The sequence below is a fragment of the Bidens hawaiensis genome, unplaced genomic scaffold (assembly GCF_021521415.1).
Source record: "Bidens hawaiensis isolate Kalapana, Puna unplaced genomic scaffold, B.hawaiensis_p1.1 tig00013805_1, whole genome shotgun sequence".
Lineage (NCBI taxonomy): Eukaryota > Viridiplantae > Streptophyta > Magnoliopsida > Asterales > Asteraceae > Bidens > Bidens hawaiensis.
In genome coordinates this window covers 230,902-253,129 of record NW_027492179.1, presented here as the reverse complement: position 1 = coordinate 253,129, position 22,228 = coordinate 230,902, and the positions used below count along the sequence as shown (strand labels likewise).

General features: G+C 32.7%; 3 protein-coding genes across 5 annotated transcripts; 2 read left to right on the top strand and 1 right to left on the bottom strand.

Moving 5' to 3' along the window:
• Window positions 1–5,704: 5,704 nt before the first annotated feature.
• LOC143544963 (uncharacterized) lies at window positions 5,705–12,988 on the top strand. 3 transcript variants are annotated; one of them, XM_077036931.1, is made up of 13 exons: window positions 5,705–5,800; window positions 7,786–7,961; window positions 8,077–8,197; window positions 8,392–8,565; window positions 8,982–9,179; window positions 9,293–9,370; window positions 9,655–9,995; window positions 10,076–10,186; window positions 10,534–11,018; window positions 11,688–11,856; window positions 11,973–12,212; window positions 12,421–12,555; window positions 12,713–12,988. In XM_077036931.1, the coding sequence occupies exons 3-13, from the start codon at window positions 8,080–8,082 to the stop codon at window positions 12,845–12,847; spliced, it is 2,184 nt and encodes a 727-aa protein (XP_076893046.1). In that variant the 5' UTR covers window positions 5,705–5,800; window positions 7,786–7,961; window positions 8,077–8,079; the 3' UTR covers window positions 12,848–12,988. The 3 variants fall into 3 exon arrangements, with proteins under 3 accessions (XP_076893046.1, XP_076893048.1, XP_076893047.1); XM_077036932.1 differs by lacking the exon at window positions 5,705–5,800 and having other exon boundaries at window positions 7,345–7,961; XM_077036933.1 differs by lacking the exons at window positions 8,982–9,179; window positions 9,293–9,370.
• A 1,525-nt stretch (window positions 12,989–14,513) lies between these two features.
• On the top strand, window positions 14,514–18,254 carry LOC143544962 (large ribosomal subunit protein mL101 (rPPR4)-like). Its single transcript, XM_077036930.1, has 2 exons — window positions 14,514–14,837; window positions 16,886–18,254. Exons 1-2 carry the CDS (start codon window positions 14,598–14,600, stop codon window positions 18,128–18,130), a joined length of 1,485 nt encoding a protein of 494 aa, XP_076893045.1. The 5' UTR covers window positions 14,514–14,597; the 3' UTR covers window positions 18,131–18,254.
• A 1,557-nt stretch (window positions 18,255–19,811) lies between these two features.
• On the bottom strand, window positions 19,812–21,589 carry LOC143544986 (protein neprosin-like). The gene is made up of 5 exons (XM_077036952.1): window positions 21,377–21,589; window positions 21,173–21,259; window positions 20,807–21,013; window positions 19,931–20,095; window positions 19,812–19,871 (listed from the first exon to the last, which is right to left on the bottom strand). The coding sequence occupies exons 1-5, from the start codon at window positions 21,587–21,589 to the stop codon at window positions 19,812–19,814; spliced, it is 732 nt and encodes a 243-aa protein (XP_076893067.1).
• Window positions 21,590–22,228: the final 639 nt, after the last annotated feature.

Sequence of the window (22,228 nt, the reverse complement as noted above, 5' to 3'; positions counted from 1 at the left end):
CGGGTATTCTTGCCAAATCGGACCTTCGAGACAATTATTCACCTGGTTGGAAGTATTGTCATTGGGAAATGAAAGGTGTTCCCCTGAGGATTGAAATAGGACCAAAGGACCTTGCTAACAACCAGGTAATAAAAATAGATAGTTAGATAGATAATACTCGTTTAGTTTCAATCTTTAATGGAAAGCATGATCATGCTTGTTTTCAGGTGCGGGCCGTTCGACGTGACAATGGAGCAAAAGTCGACATCCCAATGACAGAGTTGGTCAATAAAGTAAAGGTTATGTTGGATACTATCCAGCAAAGCATGTTTGATGTTGCTAAGCTAAAACGAGATGCGTGTATTCAAGTTACGAAAACATGGGATGAATTCATTGAAGCACTAGGTCAAAAGAAATTGATCTTGGCTCCATGGTGTGTTGAAGATGTAATATATAGTCTTTACTTTAGCTCTCCAAAAGGACAAGCAATCACTTTTTGTCCAAATTATTTTATTTTAAGATGTTTAACACTTACAAAAATAACATCACTAAAGGGTTGTTTGGTTTATTTAATGAGCCAGATCTGAATAAGCCTCTGTCTCATTCAGCAATATATCTGAGTCTGAATGATTCAGACCCAATTTTTACTATTCAGATGTTTTTCTGTCTAGAACCAAACAGTCTGGAATCATATGAAAACATCTAAATGGTTCCATTCAGATGTAAACAAACAACCCCTAATTCATTTAGGAGGTTGTATATATGTATGCCATAATAATGACTCTTGGCAACCTAGAATCCATGTTAAATAATTAAATAAAGAAAAACCGAAACGGGTTTAACATGCCACTTGTTTGGTTTACATCTATTTATGATTAACAGGAAGTCGAGAAGGAGGTGAAAACAAAGACGAAAGGGGCGGCGGGGTCTGCTAAGACACTCTGTTCTCCAATTGACCAGCCAGAACTGGCCGAAGGTATGTATCGTCAATTTAACAAAGAAAGATTAGCGTAAACAGTTGAACCGATTTGGCAAACAGTGTGGGTTGGGTAACCAGTGAAAACTACGTCTTCACGTTTTGGATTGCTTATTGGTATGTATATGTACCTTTATCTTTGTTACAGGCACATTATGCTTTGCATCAGGGAAGCCTGCAAAAAAATGGACGTACTGGGGACGAAGTTATTAACAATTTCGTTATCTTGTCACTTGGATTGGAGTTCCATCCATTGAATGTTACTTGCTTTACATGAATTCTAGTTTGAAAACTCACACTATTTTGAGATGTCCTATACATATATGATTATTTTTTTGCTCGATTATACACTTTCGTTGCATGTTTTGAATTTATAAAACACTAGGTTAGGCACCCGTGTACAACACGGGTTGAAAAAAAAATAATTTTATAAGTCCATAAAATTCAAAGTGCAAATAACGAAAAGGTTTTATATATAAATTCATAAATAAAGTAAATATAAATGTAATCTACGAATACAATACAAAATTTATAATCTTAGGACGATGATAGTGTCAATATGACATACCTTGTGGTATCTTATATTAGGTAAATTAGTCACCATAATTGTAAATTATATATTAGTATATAATATTGATATTGGTAAGATATTAATAATATTTTGATTGTTTCTTATATTTATGGTAAATACTAATTATTATTAAGTAAGAAACAATAACCATTGTAAAAGGCAGTAGGATTAGGCGGGATTTTGAGAGAGAAGAGGGCTAATACGATGACATGTTATTAAGTAAGAAACAATAACCATTGTAAAAGGCAGTAGGATTAAGCGGGATTTTGAGAGAGAGGAGGGGCTAAGACGATGACACGTGGCAAATAAAACCTTTATTTATTAATTAATATAGATGATACAACCACACAAATGTCACGCTAGGGCATAATGGAATTAACTGGTCTTCAACAAAACTTGATAGCACCAAAAACTAACGGTATGCTTTGTGTAGAACAAAAGAAGATACAAACTTTGCAGAACACAAAAGAACGATATATTTATTATTCAATGAATGAAAAACAAGAACCAAATAACCTATTTAAATACTAGAACTTTTACCTTCTCCTAAACAAACTCAAATACTAGAACTTATAGATAAACATAACATGTGCTTATCCATTCTTATTCAAAAATAATTAAACTTAGACTCAAACTATTTACGTAACTTAATAATAATTCTAATAAACTTTAATTCAAATAAACTTTCAAATCAGCCCCTTAAAGTATTAAAACTTAACGATTCATTCCAGCAGGGCAAGTGCGTAAGCATAATATAATGATGGTAAGACACCAAGATCATCGCATGACACAAGGGCGTCTAGTCGAACACTCAAACCCATATAGAATTGTTTGTTTTGAAAAATATAAGAAATGGCTCGAAATATGGATTAGATAGATACTACGTTGGATAATTGGATGGTTAAAAGTGATGGGTTAACCTTTTTAATGGTATTTTGGTGATTAATCACCGAATATGTTTAGCAAAAGAGTGAATTGCAGTTTTCGTTCATGTTGTTTGTCCAAATTTTACAGTTTTAGTCCAATAATTTCAAATTTGTGATTTTCGTCCTTGTGGTTTCATTTCACTTGCAATTAAACCCGACCACACTAACCCCGTCAAGTCTAGTTGTTAAACCCATCAACGTGCCCCTCATGTGAGGGGTAGTTCTCCCCCCCCCCCCCCCCCGTCCCGAAGCACCCCAACCCATCATGTGAGGGGCCTTGCGAATCATAAGACATTACATTGTTGTTTTTAATTCAAATAAAAAAACATACAAGAGACAAACAGAGAAAAATGACAAATTAAAGCATCTTTATTATATCATGAATCTAAAAAAGACATTAATTAAAACTTAATCAGCCATACCTTCTACTTAATCAGCCATACCTTCTAATGCAATGGTATGAAAGTGATGGTTAAAACTAAAGATCCTTTAAAACATAATGTTCATAAACTGCTAAATATATATTTGTTGTTTTGTTTATAATCTTTACCTTAACTAAAATAAGCAAATAAGCATTGTAACTTAAAACATATTATGGACCATGATGGTGTGGATGAGCTGGTTGGAAAAAAGTTAGCTTTCAAATTTGATATTATAAACTATAACATTAGGCCATGGGGTATACTCTAACCCACCTTAATTCCACATAAACTTCACATCACTAATTTTTTTCTCTTTCACCCTATGTCATCCAAAGGAAATGGTTTAATATAACAAATCAATTAGTAATTAATACATAATTAATGCATATTGTTCCTTTTAACCCGTTAAAAGCATAACTCATGGGTCATTTTAACACACTTAACACAGGTGGGGAGTGGTTTAATCCATCTTTAAAGTGTCATGTCACTTTAACCTATGTATGAGTTAGAGTATACCCCATGGCCTTACCGACAATTACAAGTATATATAATTAATGTATAATGTATAATTAATAGGAGAGAGAGGCGGGAAGAAAGAATAAGAATATATAAGAGAATGACATATGGCATGAGAAAACTTTTATTTTTTATATAATATAGATATAACGACTAGTAGCTTTTATTACTAATCACTCATATTATCTATACTATATATAAAGGAGGAGGGAAGGACCTCTTAAATTTTAAGAGGTCCAAATTATTATGTAACTTGTACAACTTTGAATGCATATAATTTTAAATTTTTTAGGGCATTTTGGTATTTACACAATATTCACCAACGTTGTTTCATTTTCATTTTATACTTACAATTATTACCCTTCTATAGTTACAATAATTGTCCTTAAACTTTAGATAATTTTTGTAATATTTAAGAATAGTTATACATTCAACCCCTCATCTTTATCCAAAAAATTGACAAATTGATTTATTTGTTTGTTTTTGTCTATATCTTTAAATATAATATGTCTTTTTAAAAACCGAACCTGCCATTACGACGTGTTTATTTTTGTCGACGTTTTGATATAAAAAATTTCCAAAACGAATGCTTAGATTATAATGTACAAGTCAATAAAGCATTAAAGTACAACTTCTTTATGCAACTATATAAATACATTTTCATTCTCATTCTATTTACAATAATTACCCTTATTTAGATAACTTTTGTAATATTAAATAATTGTTACTCATTTAACCTCTCATCTTTACAAAATATGACAAATTTATTATTTTTTGTTTCCCTTTATATCTTTAAATACATTATGTTTTTAAGAAACCGAACCTACAATTACGAAGTCGAAGTGTTTATTTTTGTCAACGTTTGAATATAAAAAAATTTAAAACCCGATGTGTAGATTATAATGTATAAGTTAATAATAAAACATTTTTGTACAACTTTATATACATGTATCAACTGAACCAATTAAACAATTAACGTAATAAACTTTTGTAAAGTATTACACAATTAACAAAACTAACATACGTATAAGTATTGTACAATATATCACCAGATGATTGATAAACAAACATAAACAAGTATCGCATTGAAAATTGTTGTTGTCGCAGCATCGCGCGGGTTTCATACTAGTTTTAATTAAAATATGACAAATAGTAATCATGATGATAACAAGACATGGTTGAATAAATAATAAAGGTTGTAAGTGAATCTATAAAAAATGACTTTTATCGTGATAAGTGTACAAATAACTAGAAAAATTATGTTAACACTAGAATAATTATTAATACACTATAACTTTTGAACTAAACTAATTATTATTACAGTATATTATTTTTTATAATATAATTACTCTAGTTCAAAACTGTAATTATTTTAGTTACTTGTATGTTTAATATGCTAATTTTGTTTGTACCGGATCTCAACCCTATATAGGGATGCATAAAATGAAAACCTATTTGAGTTTTGAAAACGTTGATTGGATACAAATTCTACGAGTAAGGCTTGAGGCTTTTGTAACGACGGTGAATAAGCAAACGTTGATTGAAATATTCGAAGAGTAAGAATATACATCACAACAAATAAATGATGAATGCGATTGACTCATGATTTCGACAAACAAATAAATGATGAATGTGATCGCTTACAAAGTCTTCGGCCCGATAACCATTTTTTGCCAATGGCCCGACGCGACAAACTCTCATGTGCGGACTTAATTTGATATCATATGATCCATGGTGTTTGTTTAGCATCATCCATGGTAAAATACATTATGATCATTATTATTATTATTATTATTATTTTTTGTTTTATGATGATAAAAAATATATTTATAATATTCATTGTTAAATTATACTTTATATTAAAAGACATGATAAATTTCACAAAAACTTCAACTGAACCATGTGACGGAGATGTCTCAATCTTTTTCTCTTTTTTTTTTCTTGTATTTTAACTAATCTTTGTGCAATAATCTTTTGTTAGGGTCTACTAACTTATATTTAAGATTTAGTGCCGGTACAATTAATACCGACTGATTTCGCATTGGTTCTCTGCCGCAACGTGCAAGTTTTGTTTTGAATATATTAATTGTTGTATTAGAGCGTTGATGAATTTATATTTTTGTTTAGTTCCGGTGCCGTAACTCGATACCAACCGAAGTAGCATCAACTTACACATATTTTACCAACCGACTATACGCTATTTTAAAAATATTATATTTTTTTTTATCATAAGCTATAAAAGTACAAACAATATTCTGTCTATGCATGTTTATTGTCGTTAATATTATTAACTTAATCAATACCGACGTAATTTGGTTTTGTTAAGCATTTGTTATAAAGTGGACTCTACTCGTGGATCATCCGAAAGCAAGTTAACCTAACCGCTTCTCAATCGACTCTGCACACTCTGGTTCGCCTTTTCATCCGTTACAATTATAATATAATAATCGCTTTGATTTCACTTCTGATTCATCGATTATATATGTTCATAGATTGTTTGACGTCTTTTGATACACATATATCCGCATTTTCTTCAATTACCTAGATATAATAGACTATATTATGTTATTCAAATTGATGATGTACAGAGTTATTTAGAAGATTGGAATATGATATTGTAATTGAATTATTAGCAACTATACTGAAACCCTAATTTGTGTTTTATGTATGTACTTTGATTCAATTTGATTTCGGGGGTGTTTGGCCTAGCTTTTTTAGCAAAGCTTATAGCTTTTTAGCTTTTTTTTTTACAAAATAACCTTAATTTGGTGTTTGGTTTAGCTTTTTTAGCTTATGCTTATAAGCTTATATAAGCTAATTTGAAGAAGCTTATTTGAAGATGGTTTTTTAGCTTATTTGTTTTAAGGGGGTAAGTTACTCATTTGCCCTCAAATGATGGTGGATTAATAATGTTGAAGCAACTTATTACGGTAACAAATCAAAGAATGGTGGATTTAACAACTTATTAAGACGTATAATCAACTTGTAGAATATAAGCTAATCCAAACACTTAACCTAACCGCTTCTCAATCGACTCTGCACACTCTGGTTCGCTTTTACATCCGTTACAATTATAATTATTGCTTTGATTTCACTTCTAATTCATCGATTTTATGTTCATAGATTGACGTCTTTTGATACACATAATATATCCGCATTCTGTTCAATTAGCTAGATATAATAGATTATATTATGTTATTCAAATTGATGAAGTACAGATTTATTTATTGTTAGATACTTAGAAGACTGGAATATGATGTTGAATTATTAGCAACTATACTGAAACCCTAATTTGTGATTTTCTGTACTTTAGTGTTTGGTTTAGCGTTTTAAGCTTATGCTTATGAGCTTATATAAGCTAATTTGAATAAGCTTCTTTAAAGATGGGTTTTTAGCTTTGAAGAAGCTTATTTGTATTACTCATTTGCCCTCAAATGGTGATGGATTAGTAATTATTGAAGCAACTTTTACTCTAATAACTTAAAGAATGGTGGATTTAACAACTTAGTAAGACACATAACTAACTTGTAAAATATAAGCTAATCCAAACACTTAAAAATAGCTTATCAAATAATAGAAAATAAGCTATAAGCTACTTTAAAATATAAGCATAAGCAAAAAAAAAAAAAAAAGCTAGGCCAAACACTGATTTATACTTTTATAATTTTGAGAGGAATTGGAAGGTGGATACACTGAACTTTATGGAATTTAGTGTTACTGTTGGTAATCCCGGACCGTATTCACAAGTCGGTTAAGTTGCTTTAGTTTCCTAAAGTTAATAGTTTAGTATGTTAATAGGATTAGTAATGTCTTGGTCACCAAGTTAGGGTTAGATACTTAGATCTATAAGTAGGGCTTGGGTAGACTGAAGACGCGTTTGAATGCGTGATCAATAGAGAGTTTTGAGTTAGTTTTTTTTCTTTTTTTGCAATAGTAGAGTGTTATCGATTCTATGCCTTGAGTTACATTTGTACAGACAAAACCAGTACTATATTACCAAGAGTGTGTAAACTAATGGATTTTAATGAACATACTTTCTTTGGTATCAGCTTAAATCCTACATGATTTAAAGTGCTCATGTGAAGAATGTGCTTCAAAACATGAACATTGAATGCTTGTTGCTAGCTTTTTGAGTGATAGCTGCTTAGCAATTTGTTTTCACTATGATATTAGAGACAGAAAAGAAAAAGATACCTGTATAATATTTGTTTAGTTATGTAGCAATTCTGTGTTTTATTTAGTTAACTGTTTATTTAGTTCTAATGGTTAAGAGGCTATAATAAATCCATTAGCAATGTACATTATTCTGTCAATTTAGGCTTTTTAGTTGAACGACTAACTCTCTAAATGTAGCAGCCTTTTTTATACTAATATTAATTCTCTTTTTAATATCAGAAATTAATCTTTTGCTAGATGAGAAAACGGGCATGAAGTAGGAAATCACTTCTTTGGCAGGTTATGACGTCAGTTCTTTTGTTATACTAGGATTGTGTTGCTCTCTTTTATCATATGCGAAGTAGTTGGATGATATTATTATTTTGACTCGGTATACTGTTTACAGAAAAATAAAGGTAATTCTTATAGAAATTTATTCTTGCTTTAGATTTATTATTCAATCTGCATAGTATGGGTGACTTGTATATGTAAAGTTTCAGACTAATTTTTATTGGTTTTATTTTGAACCAGGAAATGCCACGCAAGGTAACATACGGAGTTGATTTCGATGACGACTATGATATTTATGATGACTACCAAGAGGACAATTACGATTATAATTATGGCAATGGCATAGATGCTCATGACACTGGTAATTGATCATTTGATCTTCATCCTGCAGAGTTTCTTGAGCTTATTAATCACCATATGATTCCACTTTACTTAACATTTGTAAACCAATAATCGTATCTGAATCTTTATGTTCTGCATATTGATTTTATGATGTCTATAAAAAATAAGCTTTCTATGTTGTTGTGAGTTGTGACTATTATACCTTTTGTATAGCTTGGAACTCTGTTGAAGTGAAACCTGAAATTAGACAAGAAGTCATTCAGCAAAATGTTTGGCGCTGCCCCATATGTACATTTGATAATGAGGAGTATATGTCATCATGTGATATATGTGGTGTTCTTCGCAACCCTTTGGTCAGAAGTAATAACAATGGGCAATCAAGCACAGGTATGCATCTTTGTTTAATGTTTTTGTGCTCTGTAATTAAATTATCTTACAGAGTAAACCAAAATTCAAAAAGAGAAACTAAGAGAAAGTCAACATTTTACATGTAATATTAAAAGTCAACAATAGTGGCTAATTGCTAATTTGGTTTAAAAGAAAAGACACACTGTTGTTAACTGCTATATTAGAAACTGACAAACTGTGATGTGACATATGTCTATATTAAATTGGTTCCTTCACTCACTATTAGCTGTACGGTAGTTGACATTTGACAAAACATTTCTGTCTAATACACATGCATCGGTTTGTGCTGGAGAATAATTTGAAGTTTAAGGAGTTTACATACCTTTAGGAATTAGGATTTAGGACCTATTTTAATTTTAGGTTTCCGCTTTATAGATTAGATTTTTTTAATGCAGCTGGTGGCAAATGCGTGAATTCAGAAGCATCAGTGATGGCAAAGTCTCTTTTTGCATCATTGGAAAACTTGCAACCACAGAAAGATGCTTCTCTAATGAAAGATGACAAACTTTCCCACTTGAGCGGAAGTACTCAAGCGCAATTTCGTGATTTACATAACGTCTTTGTTTCTGAAAAACATTACAAAACTAACATAGGTCTGTACATGCTCTTGACATAGATGGCCATTTTAAGACACATATTCTTAAACCCTTCTTACATAACGGCTAACTTTAATGATCCTTGGACTTTCGTGTTTTGACTACTTCAGCCCCTTTCAAGTTTGATGTCCCATCGCCGGATGATGTGGTTTCTCTGGGGTTGAAATCTCACAGAATAGGTTCCAAAGGTACTCTGTAATCCTTAACGTACTAACATGTAGAAGAAAACACTGTCATACTAAAGGCACCCAGATATACACACATGATCCATGTTAGCATGTAGATGTTTCATGTTAAAGTACTTGCTTGTGTTTCATAAGTCATAATGATATGCTCATGATCAAATACTACCAACTATACTAGCTGTATATATGCTGTTGCTTTATGTCATTTAATTTCTGTAATGCTCAAAATAAATGTTAAGTTTTCTACTTGAGACCTGACATGTTCCATTCTGTTCCTAATTAAACAGTTGCACCCAACTTGAATAAGCCATCAACTTCTAATGCTCTTTCCAGCAAAGCAATAAACAGTGTCAACTCTAGTTCAAGTGCAAAACCTTCCGCCATGTCAGCATCACTAAATTCAAGGAATAAGTTTAATAATGTGGAAGAGAGCAGTCATGCTTCCAAACTTGAGGCGCAAGCAGTTAGTCTTTCCAGTGAATTGAACAGCATGACCGTGACTGGAAAATCTGGAAATTCCAAAGTTAATAACAAGGAAAAGATAGCAACTCGTGCAGAATATAAACCTGAGAAGTGGATGTTACCTGAACAAACTGATGATCGTTTGACTCAGCTGAATCTTGCTATTGTAAGTTTGCTATGCTATTGATCTTAAGATTTATTAAGTTGACTTATAAGCTCGTGACACCATCCGTTTGATATTTGCAGGTTGGCCATGTGGATTCTGGAAAGTCTACACTCTCAGGAAGGCTGCTACACCTTTTGGGCCAAATATCTCAGAAACAAATGCACAAATATGAAAAGGAGGCTAAATTACAGGTATATTTGGTTGGTGTATTAAATGGGGCTCGTCGGGTTGGGCTGGAAATACAGGTCAAAATCGTGCAGGGTTGGCTTGGATACAAGCACTTTTTTGCATATAATTTAATTTGTTAACATATACAAATGTCATATTTATTATTACAGAAATCACCGGCATCTTGAACTTCTACTCTTTTGACCCGTTGATCCCATTTGACCTTTGCTATTTGTATTTGACCCATTTAGATAAAATACAACCCAAAATAGACCCATTCATAACTAAACAGGCAAAGTTTCCACCTATATTATTTTCTGCTGAACTTGGTTAACGTGATTTATGACTTAAATTTATAATTTTAATAAAGGGGAAAGGTTCTTTTGCTTATGCATGGGCGTTAGATGAGAGTGCTGAAGAAAGAGAACGAGGAATAACTATGACAGTTGCGGTTGCCTACTTTAATTCAAATAAATATCATGTAGTGATACTTGATTCACCGGGTCATAAAGATTTTGTTCCAAACATGATATCTGGTGCAACACAAGCAGATGCAGCAATTCTTGTTATTGATGCGTCACTTGGTGCGTTTGAGGCGGGCATCGATAGTGCAGGTGGTCAAACACGGGAGCATGCACAGCTGATTAGAAGCTTTGGAGTTGACCAAATAATCGTGTCTGTTAATAAAATGGACGCTGTTCAATATTCAAAGGATCGTTTTGATACTATTAAATTGCAACTTGGGACATTTCTTCGGTCTTGTAATTTTAGAGATTCTTCTGTGTCGTGGGTTCCGATGAGTGCCATGGAAAACCAAAATTTGGTGGGACCTGCTTCTGATGCACGGTTTTCCTGGTCAGTTTCTTTGTTTATTTATTTTCTTGTTTTGCTATCTGTGTTTTTTAAATGATATGTATTCTTATAGGTTTTTGTAGATGTGACAGTTTTTACCCACTTATCTGTAACAGGGTTGGATTGGGTTACGTTCTATTAATCAGAACCAAAAAAAAAATAAAAAAAAATACAAAGGAAATAGGCCAATTTAGTTGAAACTCAAGTGTTTATTAAATGCATGAAACCTCTTAAATAGGTAAATCATTTCATTAAAAAAATTGGTATTATTGCAATCTTATTTTGGCACACTGGTTTATAAGAAAAGAAATCATGGGTCAACCCAATCTGAACCGAAAGAAGCGTGTTTGACCTAGTTCTTTATAAATGGGTCACTCAGGCACAGTTTTTGGTTTCAGGTCGGGTTTTTATCCTTTTAAGGGTTTCAAATGGGTAATATTTTAAAAAGGCTGATAGGAAATAGGTCTAAAGTCGCTCAAGTTGGTTTCTAACGCATGAAACCCATCAAATTGTTTTATTTTTTAGATTTTTGTTGATTATAATGTTTTTACTTTTGACACACTATTATTTCTTGAAAACCAAATAGTTTGGCATAATGCTATATTTTAAGCAACATTGAACGGAGATTAAGAAACTACAAGTTAAACTATCAGTTTTTTGGTTATAATACAGGTACAAGGGCCCGAGTTTGTTGGAAACTATAGATGCTCTTCAACCTCCTGCTAGAGAATACACTAAGCCTCTTTTAATGCCCATATGTGATGTCATCAAACTTCCGTCTCAAGGTCAGGTATCTGCATGCGGGAAATTAGAGTCTGGTGCTCTTCGTAATGGAAGCAAGGTACTACGTTCACTTATTATTTAATGGATAAATTTATCACTGTAAAAACATAAGGGCTAATTGCTTTCTGGTTTCATTGTTATTAGTTAACTAATAATGCTATTTTACATTTTTAGGTTCTTGTTCTGCCTTCTGGAGAGATTGGAACAGTGCGATCACTGGAACGTGATTCTCTGCCATGCGGTATTGCGAGAGCAGGAGACAATGTAGCTGTTAGTCTACAAGGCGTTGATGCAATTCATGTGATGTCTGGTGGTGTGTTGTGTCATCCAGATTACCCTGTGGCGGTCAGTGATCATTTGGAGTTGAAAATCCTCGTTTTGGATATTCAAACGCCAATTTTGAGCGGCTCACAGGTAATGTTCTTACTTGTTATGCGTGTTTATAGTATCATAGTTTTAAAGATTATACTTTACATGTTAATATGGCTTGCCCTTACATTTCGACTCATTTCCAAAAGTTCTTATAAGCTAATCATATGCCAATTTGATCATTTATTTATTTATTTTTAATTTCCGGGGTCTTCATGATGATGGTTTTGTGATGGAACTACAAAATGAGCAGTTGGAGTTTCACATACACCATGCACAAGAAGTAGCAAAAGTTGCAAAGATCGTGTCGTTGCTTGATTCCAAAACGGGTAAAGTAACAAAGAAGTCACCGCGATTCTTGTTAGCCAAGCAAAGTGCTGTAATTGAGGTGCGCACAACTTTTCTTTATTCAATTTATATAAGAAACAGACTTATTGAAATAAAATTACTTATATTATAATTTTAGACCAAAAGCAGTGCCATATATTCTTTATGTTTTACATTTTGAACTACATTGTTCTTGATATTTACAACAATATCCTCAGGTGGCGCTTGGGGGAGCGGTCTGTGTGGATGAGTTTTCAAGTAGCAGGGCACTTGGCAGAGTATTTCTTAGATCTTCAGGGACAACAGTTGCAGTTGGTGTGGTAACCCGAGTCATAGCGGGCGAGCATAATTAGTTCATCATAAAAGGAGCCGTTTTGAGTTTTCCATGTTTTTAGGTAATTAATCGAGTGTGCAATTTTGTATCGATTAGGCGGTCCTTGTTTATGACAGAATCGTTGGATTATTTTTGTTTGTTGCGTTTTATGTTTGGTTTATATGGTTTTTAGTAAACAAATCATATCTTTTTGAATATGTTTGTGTAACTAAACGTAACTTGGCAATGTTTTTTATATTTTCTATCTTTAACAAGTTTCATATAAATCTTTATACGTTAAAATTAGAAAGTGATATATGTACAATGTACATGTTGAGTACTCACATGCTCGGAATTGTTTCAAGTGTGATCGACAAGTTACCACTCTCATGCATTGTTTCAGATTTTGAACACGGTTTGGGTGAAACTGTTTCCAGATTGATCTGATCTGCTGCTTTGAAGTTGGATTTTAAAACATATTGGTTGGAACTGAAACAAACCCGTATGTGTTTTCACTAATAATTTAAACCGGTTTCTAAACCTATTCAGTTTGAACTGAACTAGTTGTGGCTTTGTTAACTCGACCCAAATCGGTTTTCAAACCGTTTCCGTTTTGACCCAAAATCTGAAATTTAAACCGATCCGATTTTATTAACCTCTAGTTTCAAATACAAACACATGATAAAAAGACATTATTGGACCCTATTAGAAATCGTCCTAAGCTCATGTACATGACACCACATAATCATGTCATATAAGAGGTGCAAGCAAGCTAAAACCGGTTAACAGTTAACTGAACTCGACTCGAAATCGTAACCGGCTAATATAACCAGTAGAGATGTAGCCGGTTTGGCTAAAAAGAACAAACATAGGTTACAGACCGGTTGGCAACCATAAAACCGAACATTGTGAATAAGGTTAGACATTTTTCACTCAAAAACCAATTAGGAACTGAAGTCGGTTGCTGAAATTAATCGAATTTAACCATTTGACCAAAAAAACAAGAAAACAGTTAACCGGTACGTGCACCTCCTCTCCTCCACCTCAGAATCAGATGCCTCGTAATGGATTGTTCACGAGCTGAGTCGAACCGAGTGAAGGCTTGCTCATTTACAATCGAACTGAACCAAACGGCTGAAATTCCAACCATGCGAAAATCGGTGCGAGCCAAATCGAATCGAGCGTTTTTCGATCGAACATCGAGCGATTTTCGAGCATTATTTATTTCTTTTTCACTTTTAAAATTTCAATAAGAAACAAGTGTTAAGGTTGTAAATAATATATTTTGTAAACAAATTAGTAGTTTTTAGACAAATGTGTAAGATGTAAATTTTCATCGTAAATAAATTTGAATTGAGATATAATAAACATGTAAACAAACTTCGGGCATTCCGAAAACTTGAGCAAACAAATAAAACTATTTAATTGTTGGAATTGGGACAATATTAAAGGGTTTAAAAAATTGTATACTTGTATTCATGTGTGTTGTCTCTAAAGTTCTCAAAGGGTTCTCAAACTTCTCAATTTGCAGAGCGGCTTGTTTACAATCGAGCAAGCAATTTTTGAGCAATTTTCAACCGAACGACGAGCGGTTTGGACATCCTAACAAAAACTGGGCCTAAAGTCAGCTAAAAGTCCAAATAACCGAAGGTGCACCATAGAACTCATGTTCCCACCACCACCCGAAACCCAAAACCCTTCAATTTAGGGTTCCAAAATCAATATCCATTCATTTCATATGATTTGATCCAAATTAATCACACTTATCAATAATAATACAATACAATACAATGTCATCATCACTGTTTATTCAACGATTCGGTAGAACAAAGAGTCTAACGAAGAGATCCATGAAGAAGTATCTGGAAGAAGCTCTTTACAGAGGCTTACTCAAAGACGGAGGCTCAGATGTCAGCGTTCGACGGAATCTGAATGAGTTTATTAAGTCCAGAAAGAAAGCTTACAAATGGGAGGTGGATCACACGCTCAAACTCCTTCGCAATCGCAACCATTACGCGCCTGCTCTAAAGGTATTATTATTATTATTATTGTTGTTATTATTATTATTATTATTATGTGAATTGTTATATGATGTTTAGATATAGCATTTTGAGCTTAAAACAGTTAAATGCGAGATGTTTGTTTATTAAGCTTTTTATCGGATAAGCGAACCTAACCGAACATAATTTCTTACTCGTGTTTGTTCATTAAGGAAATATGAACTTGTTTGCGAACACAAATGAACCTAATCGAACATAATTTCTTCTTATTATTATTAATATTATTATTATTGTTATTATTATTATATGATGTTTAGATATAGCATTTTGAACTTAAAACAGTTAAATGCGAGATTTTTGTTTATTAAGCTTTATATCGGATAAGCGAACGGTTAATGGACCGCTAACCGAGCATAATTATTATTTGTGTTTGTTCATCAAGGAAATATGAACTTCTTTGTGAACAGTTTGCGAACACAAATGAACCCAACCGAACATAATTATTTATTTATTTATTATTATTTCTATTATTATTATATGATGTTTAGATATAGCATTTTGAACTTAAAACAGTTAAATGCGAGATGTTTGTTTATTAAGCTTTTTATCGGATAAGCGAACGGTTAATGGACAGCTAACTGAGCATAATTTCTTATTCGTGTTTGTTCATTAAGGAAATATGAACTTGTTTGTGAACAGTTTTATTTGATTTGGCTAATTGTAAATGGTTAGTGTGAACTGCTCGGTGCGGCTACCAAGTTTGTGTTGGTCCTTTTTTTGAACATTCGTATTCACATGTTAGTTTTACGTTTAAAGTAATCACATAGTACTTATATGTCTTTTGGTTTTATAGTTAATAAATTTGCTAAAATCTCTATATGATACGAGTAGAAAAGTTGCTAAAGAGTATTAGAAGCCTTTAATGAACATAAACGGACGTAAGCAAACAAATTATCGAACACAATTGAACAGTTAAATGGGAGATGTAGTCACTACTACTAGATGCAAATGCTTATTAGTTATTATAAAACTAATATTTGAGTGTAGGATGAGAAATCAGCTACTCGAAATGTGACCTTATTGTTTGTTATTTGATTTAGGATTAATAATCTGTTATGGTCGACTTTTTTATGATAATTAGTTGACTTTTAGACTTTATTACTTAAAAATAGGACTTGGTGAAATTATAGTTAATGGGCAGGGTTGCAATCAGTTTTTTGACTCCAATGAACGCGTTCACTCTAATTAGTATCCAAGTTTATATGCAATGCACAACCTGTTAAAGAGGTCAGAAGTACTATTTTACTAGCGCTCTTATTGAAGTATTGAAAAGTTCATTGACCAAGGTTTCAATCAATATTTTGGGGCCCTATTTCCGTTATGTTAGTTGTTGCTGAATTTGTTTAGCTTACATGATCATTCTTTGAAATTGTGTTTGTTGATTCTATTCATAAATTAATATAGGCAAACTTCATTGTGATTGATTAATGCAAACTCACTTATTTCTTTAGATTTAGCATCAATTTTTTTTCTTGATTTTGAAACAATAAAACCTTAGAAGTTAGAACACAAAAGATAAGTCCTTTTTAGGCTGCATAATCTGAATAGTTTTGGGTTAGAATTTGTTTGGTATTATATTATTATTACTATGTTTATATATCACTTGTTAGCTTGGTGTATTGTTAATTCTTAGGTATTAAGTGACTAGCTCAAGTTTAGATTTTGTTACTAACTCATGATTTTGTCGTATCCAATTTCTGGTTTTTTTTGCTAAAAGGTTTATTTTTCATTTTGTGAAATTTTTGTATAAGCAACAGAATGCATACGTGTGAACTTTATCTATTTTTTTTGGTTGAAGGATACTAATAACAGAGTAGAACCTAAATTAACATTTCTACATAAACTTATGGTCTTATTATGGTAATAGATTTAAAGAAGTTTGACTTTTGAGACTTTCTATTCCCTCTGATTAAGTAGCCATTTGAAAGTACGGACATCTGTAGTCATCTATTTTAAAGCTTTTAGATCTATTTCAGTGTATCTATAACAGTTATTTTTATTGCTGTATGATTTTACAGCTATCAGAAACTATGGCAGAAAGGGGAATGAACAAAACAGTCACCGATCAAGCTGTACACATCGATCTAATCGCCAAAACAAAAGGAATAAACGCTTCAGAGGCTTATTTTGTTGATCTCCCAGAACAATCAAAAAACCATTTCACATACGGTCCACTTCTAAACCATTACTGCAAAGAATTAATGACAGATAAAGCCGAGTCTATGTTTGCAAAAATGAAAGAATTAGAGTTAACTTTAACTTCAGTTCACTACAATTGCATCATGACTCTATACGAAAAAACCAATCAACCAGAAAGAATTCCAGAAATCATCATGGAAATGAAGGCATCCGAGGTCAAACTCGATACTTTGACCTACAATCTTTGGATGAGGGCTGTTGCTGCGTTAAATGATATCTCTTCGGTTGAACGAGTAATTAATGAATTAAAGAGGGATGAACAAGTTTCTGAAGATTGGACTACTTATTCCAATCTGGCATCGATTTATGTCGACTCTGGTTTGACCAGCAAAGCGGAAGACGCTCTAAAAGAATTAGAAAAGAAAAATTCCCACAAAAATCTTTCTGCATTTCAGCATTTAATCACATTATACGGGAAAACCGGTAACTTAATCGAAGTTTATCGCATATGGCGTTCCTTAAAGCTAGCTTTTCCCAAAACTGCAAACATTAGTTATCTAAATATGATACAAGTTTTGGTCAAGTTGAATGATTTACCGGGAGCTGAAAAATGTTTTAGAGAGTGGGTGTCGGGTTCTCCATCTTATGATATTCGGATTGCAAACGCACTTATAGGAGCTTATATTAAATCTGATTTATTTAACAAAGCCGAAGAGCTTAGAGAGTTGTCAAAAAGGAGAGGTGCAAAACCTAATGCTAAAACATGGGAACTTTTCTTGAATTATCATTTGGAAAAAGGTGAGATTGTTTCTGCTGTTAATTGCATTGATAATGCAATTGCTTACGGTACATCAACTGGTAAAAAGTGGGTCCCGGAGGCAACGGTCGTTAGGAAGTTCATGGAGTATTATGAGGATTGTAATGACGTTGATGGCGCAGAAGGGTTTGTGAAGGTTTTGCAGAAAGCTGATGATAATGTTGGTGGTGAAGTGTTGGAATCTTTGATTAGGATTTATGTGGCTGCTGGAAAAACGAGCCCGGTTTTGCATCGTCGGGTCAAAATGGAGAATATCGAGTTGAGTGATGAAGGTAAGGTTTTGCTTGAGAAGATAACAGTCAAGTAAGCATTGTTGTTCTTAACATTGATATGAAGTTTTTGTTTGGAATGAAAGATTGTTAAAAGTTCCATTTGTTGGCTGTTTGCAATTGGATCTTGAAGCAGCAATAAGAGATTTACTTTTGTGTTTTCATTTTAAATTCCATTATGCAAGATCTCATGAGTTTACAAATTTTGTATTGTGTAAGCTATGCCTAAATAATTTATATATTTTTGTATAACTAATTGAAATTATTAAATGTTACCAGTAGTTATATAAGTTTATATCAAAAGTTATAATGTATGAAGTTATAAAAATGTCAGGTTTATGCTCTGTGTTAAGTTTAAAGATTTGTTTATTATAATTAATGATTTTGAACTGAAAACATATACATATACATTTAGTTTGTATGGCTATGATATACTTAGAATAAGGTGGGAATATGGTCATCAAACTGGCTGCAGATACTGTGGTAGGTGACACAAACAAAGTCTCTTAAACACCTAAAAGTCTTTTGTTCGAGTCCCACAACTACAAAAAAAATTTGTCTTTAATTTTTCCCCTCAAAACCAGGCCACGCACTCACCAATCACTAGTTCAACCAAAATAACATTATTTTTTTGTTTATTATATATTAGATAATTGATACATCAAACATATTTTTGTTAAGGGCATTTTGGACTCCTTCCGGGCCCTCCAAAAAAGAGATAACTGTTCCAAAGGCCATTAAACCCGCTTGTAACGTCATAACAATTGGCTTTTTCTGCACGTACAACAATATCAGACAAATTTGGGCTTGTAGTCGTTGTCCCATCATTCAACTCTATGATATTAATAAACGCAGCTTTCCCAAAGCCTTCTCCCGAGAAGTGACCGCTTCCCATTTGAGTTGATGTGTGTTGACCCGTTAGCCCACTGTCAAACACTTCTCCTCCAAACTGAATCATTGTTGCGTGATCCCGAAGGTCTGTGAATAGAGTCGATGGCCAGTACCCTATATGTTCACCATCCATACTTAACCACCAGTTCCCGGTCTTTGGGTCCTGTAGATGTCAACATCAAAACAAAGATCAACTCGAGTCTAACACCAGCCAAGAACCTTAATGACCCATGTTAAATATTGAAATACTTACCTTATATATCCCTAGGTTGATATTAACCTCGATAGCGTTATACGTTGATACACCGACAATAGCTCCTCCAATAGTGATCTTATTACTCGTTTGGACGAATCCTGAACACAACAAATTGTAACATCCGGGTTTATACCCATCGCCCTGTAGTCCAACAAATGAAACAATGTTACATTTTAAAAACTACAAAAATGTTAGTTATCAAAAATAAGACTTACTGTCCAATAAATAAAAAGTCTAGGGGAATTGTCTCCAAATAGTCCAGGGTAAACCTGAAATAACAAAAAAAAAAGTGTTTATGAGTAACATATAAATAGAAATAGAGAATAAGATATTAGATGTTTTTAAAATATAAACAAAATTTAGAGAAAAATGATGTTTTTTCAGTTAAAATATATAGATAGAACCAGTGTTGTAAAATCCCGCTTAATCGCTAATCTTTACCCCACCGACTTGTCACCGATTAATCTCGATTTGTCCAAAATATGTCAAAATTGAAAATTTTATACATAAAATTTGTAATATATATGTATATTTGAAAATTTACATATAAATTCAAATCTGATTAATCCCGACTAGCACTTGGAGATTTCTACAACACTGGATAGAACCGTGTTACTTTGAGAATTTGTAATCTCATAATAAAAAATAATTTAAATGAAGTAAATATAAAAATGTAAGGAAATGAAGGTACCATCCAACCAGCTTCAATAACGTTGACATCATGATTGGGAATATTAGATATAACCCAAATTTGTGCATTGCTATAATCATCTTTATTTGCAATCTTTGGAGCCCATACATTGACAATGGCTTTTATTCCATGATATTTTTTCCCCAATAAACATCCCAATGCATGCTATCAAATGCAAATATGCAATAGCCACATATTAAACCTTTGTCAGGATAATAATATATCAATGTTGTTTTTTAATTTTCTTCTTATTAAGACCGGTATATGGTAATGTTTTTCAGACTGGTCGGTTTGTAATGGTTTTCACAAGTTGCTTAAAATTGATCAATTCATTGTGTTTGATCCATTGGTTAGTAACTAAATCGGAGACATTGATGATTTCCGGTCTAAACAGCCAAACTCACATTTAAATTTGGCTAATAAAAACACAAATTAATACACTTTTTAATTTTACGAACTTATTAAAAATCCATATCTTTTGAGGTTATGTTAATAAGTTATAATTAATGTATTGTCTTTATTAAAAATATATGTAAATGGTAATTGCCACCAGGCCTTTGGTAAGGGGTTTTCCCCATGGGTTTTCTCTTGGGGTGGTCCCAGGTTGCGGTTGAAACTCCGTCTCAAGGCTTGAACTTAGGTATTGATGATTGGTAGTCTGTAGTCCTAATGGCTTGAACTCGAGTATTGATGATTGAAAAAAAGGTGTTATATTTTATAGACATTTTAATGGGACAGATAAAAAACAATCTATTAAGAAACCATAATGAAGACCTTTTTATTTTTTGTTTTGACTTAAGATGTTTTAATAACTATATCCCATTTTAAATAGTAGAATGGAATTAAAATAATTTCTAATTAGGATTAAACGGTTACCTCATGCCTTGAGCCACTTGAGTCATTTGTGGGACTAATTTTCTTTCCAAATTTAGAAATAGGACGAAATCTTAATATGTCACTTGCACTTGTTCTTCTTATTGGTATTGTTCCATTTGGGCATGATTCACCATTTGAGCTCCACAACTGCTTGATTTCCGATGTTATTGTCTTATTATCATGTCCTTTCGGTAACTTCGGGGGACCCTAAGAATAACAATAAATTAAATTCATATAATTAATTACCTTCAATATTGAATAATTAGAAAATGACAATGTTGTATACCCCTAGCTCTCACGGTACTTAGTATATAACATAAACATGATTTTAATACTAGTTAACGTAAAAAGATACTTTAAATATACCAATGGCATTGTTCCTCTTAACTCAGGGAGATCAAAAGCTGGTTGAAGATGAATCAAAACACAATCTATTATATCACCATCCGGGCTCTGCTTACATAATAAAAATTAATAAGTAATATTAAAAATATAAAAAAGAATAAATAATTAAATAATAATAATAAACAAACCCATGCATAAAATATCAAATAGAGTCTAAAGAGTTACCTTAATTGACTTAACAAAAGGCTTGTTGATCTTCCTAAGGCTAGCATTTATCAATTTCATCTTCTTATACTCGTCACCCGACATTGAACTTTCGTTTTCTTGCCACAAATTTCCGATACCCTTCACAACGTAAATGGGCGAAAACAAGAAGAAAGAACACACAAGAACGGAAATGAGAGAAGGAATAATCTCATGACAGTAACTAGACCTCATTGTATATTATTGTGTTGTTCTTTATGAACAAAATTTGACTTGATATAAGGAGAGTGACAACTTTTCCAATTTTGAAAAGAATCAGAATTAAATACTGGGTTATGACCAATTAATGCAAAAGTAATTAGTATTTAATAATCTTTCCAAGATATTTAATGATTATCAAACACATATATGAATATGATGTATGTAATCCAATCCATTCTACCTTTAATACTTAATAGGAGACTTGTTTAATAACAGGTTGGGAAAAAAGTTTGATTCCAACCAAATGGTGGTCAAGGAGTACGAACCGAGAAGACTATGGACGTGGCCAAGGTAGAGGTCGGGGTCTGGGAAAGGTTAAGATGGTGAATGGTTTCATCGTGATAAGAGCCACGTTAAATGTTTCAAGTGTGGTGAGTTTGGTAACTTTGCGGATGAATGTCCAAAGTGGGGAAAGGGGGACGAAGTTATCTTCGCATGATATGAAGATGAAGAACCTGCATTGCCGTGAACGTGAAGGATGAAGGCCATCTGGTTAGCACGATATTGATGAGGTCATATGAATTTTCCGCTAGCGGGTTCTATTTATTAGAGAATATTATAGAATACAGTATTTTCTAATACGCTAAAAAGAAGTATGAATTCTTGTAAATA

What these genes read in the sequence shown, in the direction of transcription:
- LOC143544962 (XM_077036930.1), top strand. Translation starts at nt 14,598, where the DNA reads ATGTCATCATCACTGTTTATTCAACGATTCGGTAGAACAAAGAGTCTA. An exon ending in ATTACGCGCCTGCTCTAAAG is followed by an intron (nt 14,838 to 16,885) that starts GTATTATTATTA and finishes ATGATTTTACAG; the next exon opens with CTATCAGAAACTATGGCAGA.
- LOC143544963 (XM_077036931.1), top strand. Translation starts at nt 8,080, where the DNA reads ATGCCACGCAAGGTAACATACGGAGTTGATTTCGATGACGACTATGAT. An exon ending in TCACAGAATAGGTTCCAAAG is followed by an intron (nt 9,371 to 9,654) that starts GTACTCTGTAAT and finishes CTAATTAAACAG; the next exon opens with TTGCACCCAACTTGAATAAG. An exon ending in AAAAGGAGGCTAAATTACAG is followed by an intron (nt 10,187 to 10,533) that starts GTATATTTGGTT and finishes ATTTTAATAAAG; the next exon opens with GGGAAAGGTTCTTTTGCTTA.
- LOC143544986 (XM_077036952.1), bottom strand. Translation starts at nt 21,589, where the DNA reads ATGAGGTCTAGTTACTGTCATGAGATTATTCCTTCTCTCATTTCCGTT. An exon ending in CAAGTGGCTCAAGGCATGAG is followed by an intron (nt 20,096 to 20,806) that starts GTAACCGTTTAA and finishes TGCATTTGATAG; the next exon opens with CATGCATTGGGATGTTTATT. An exon ending in TTATTGAAGCTGGTTGGATG is followed by an intron (nt 19,872 to 19,930) that starts GTACCTTCATTT and finishes TTTTATTATGAG; the next exon opens with ATTACAAATTCTCAAAGTAA.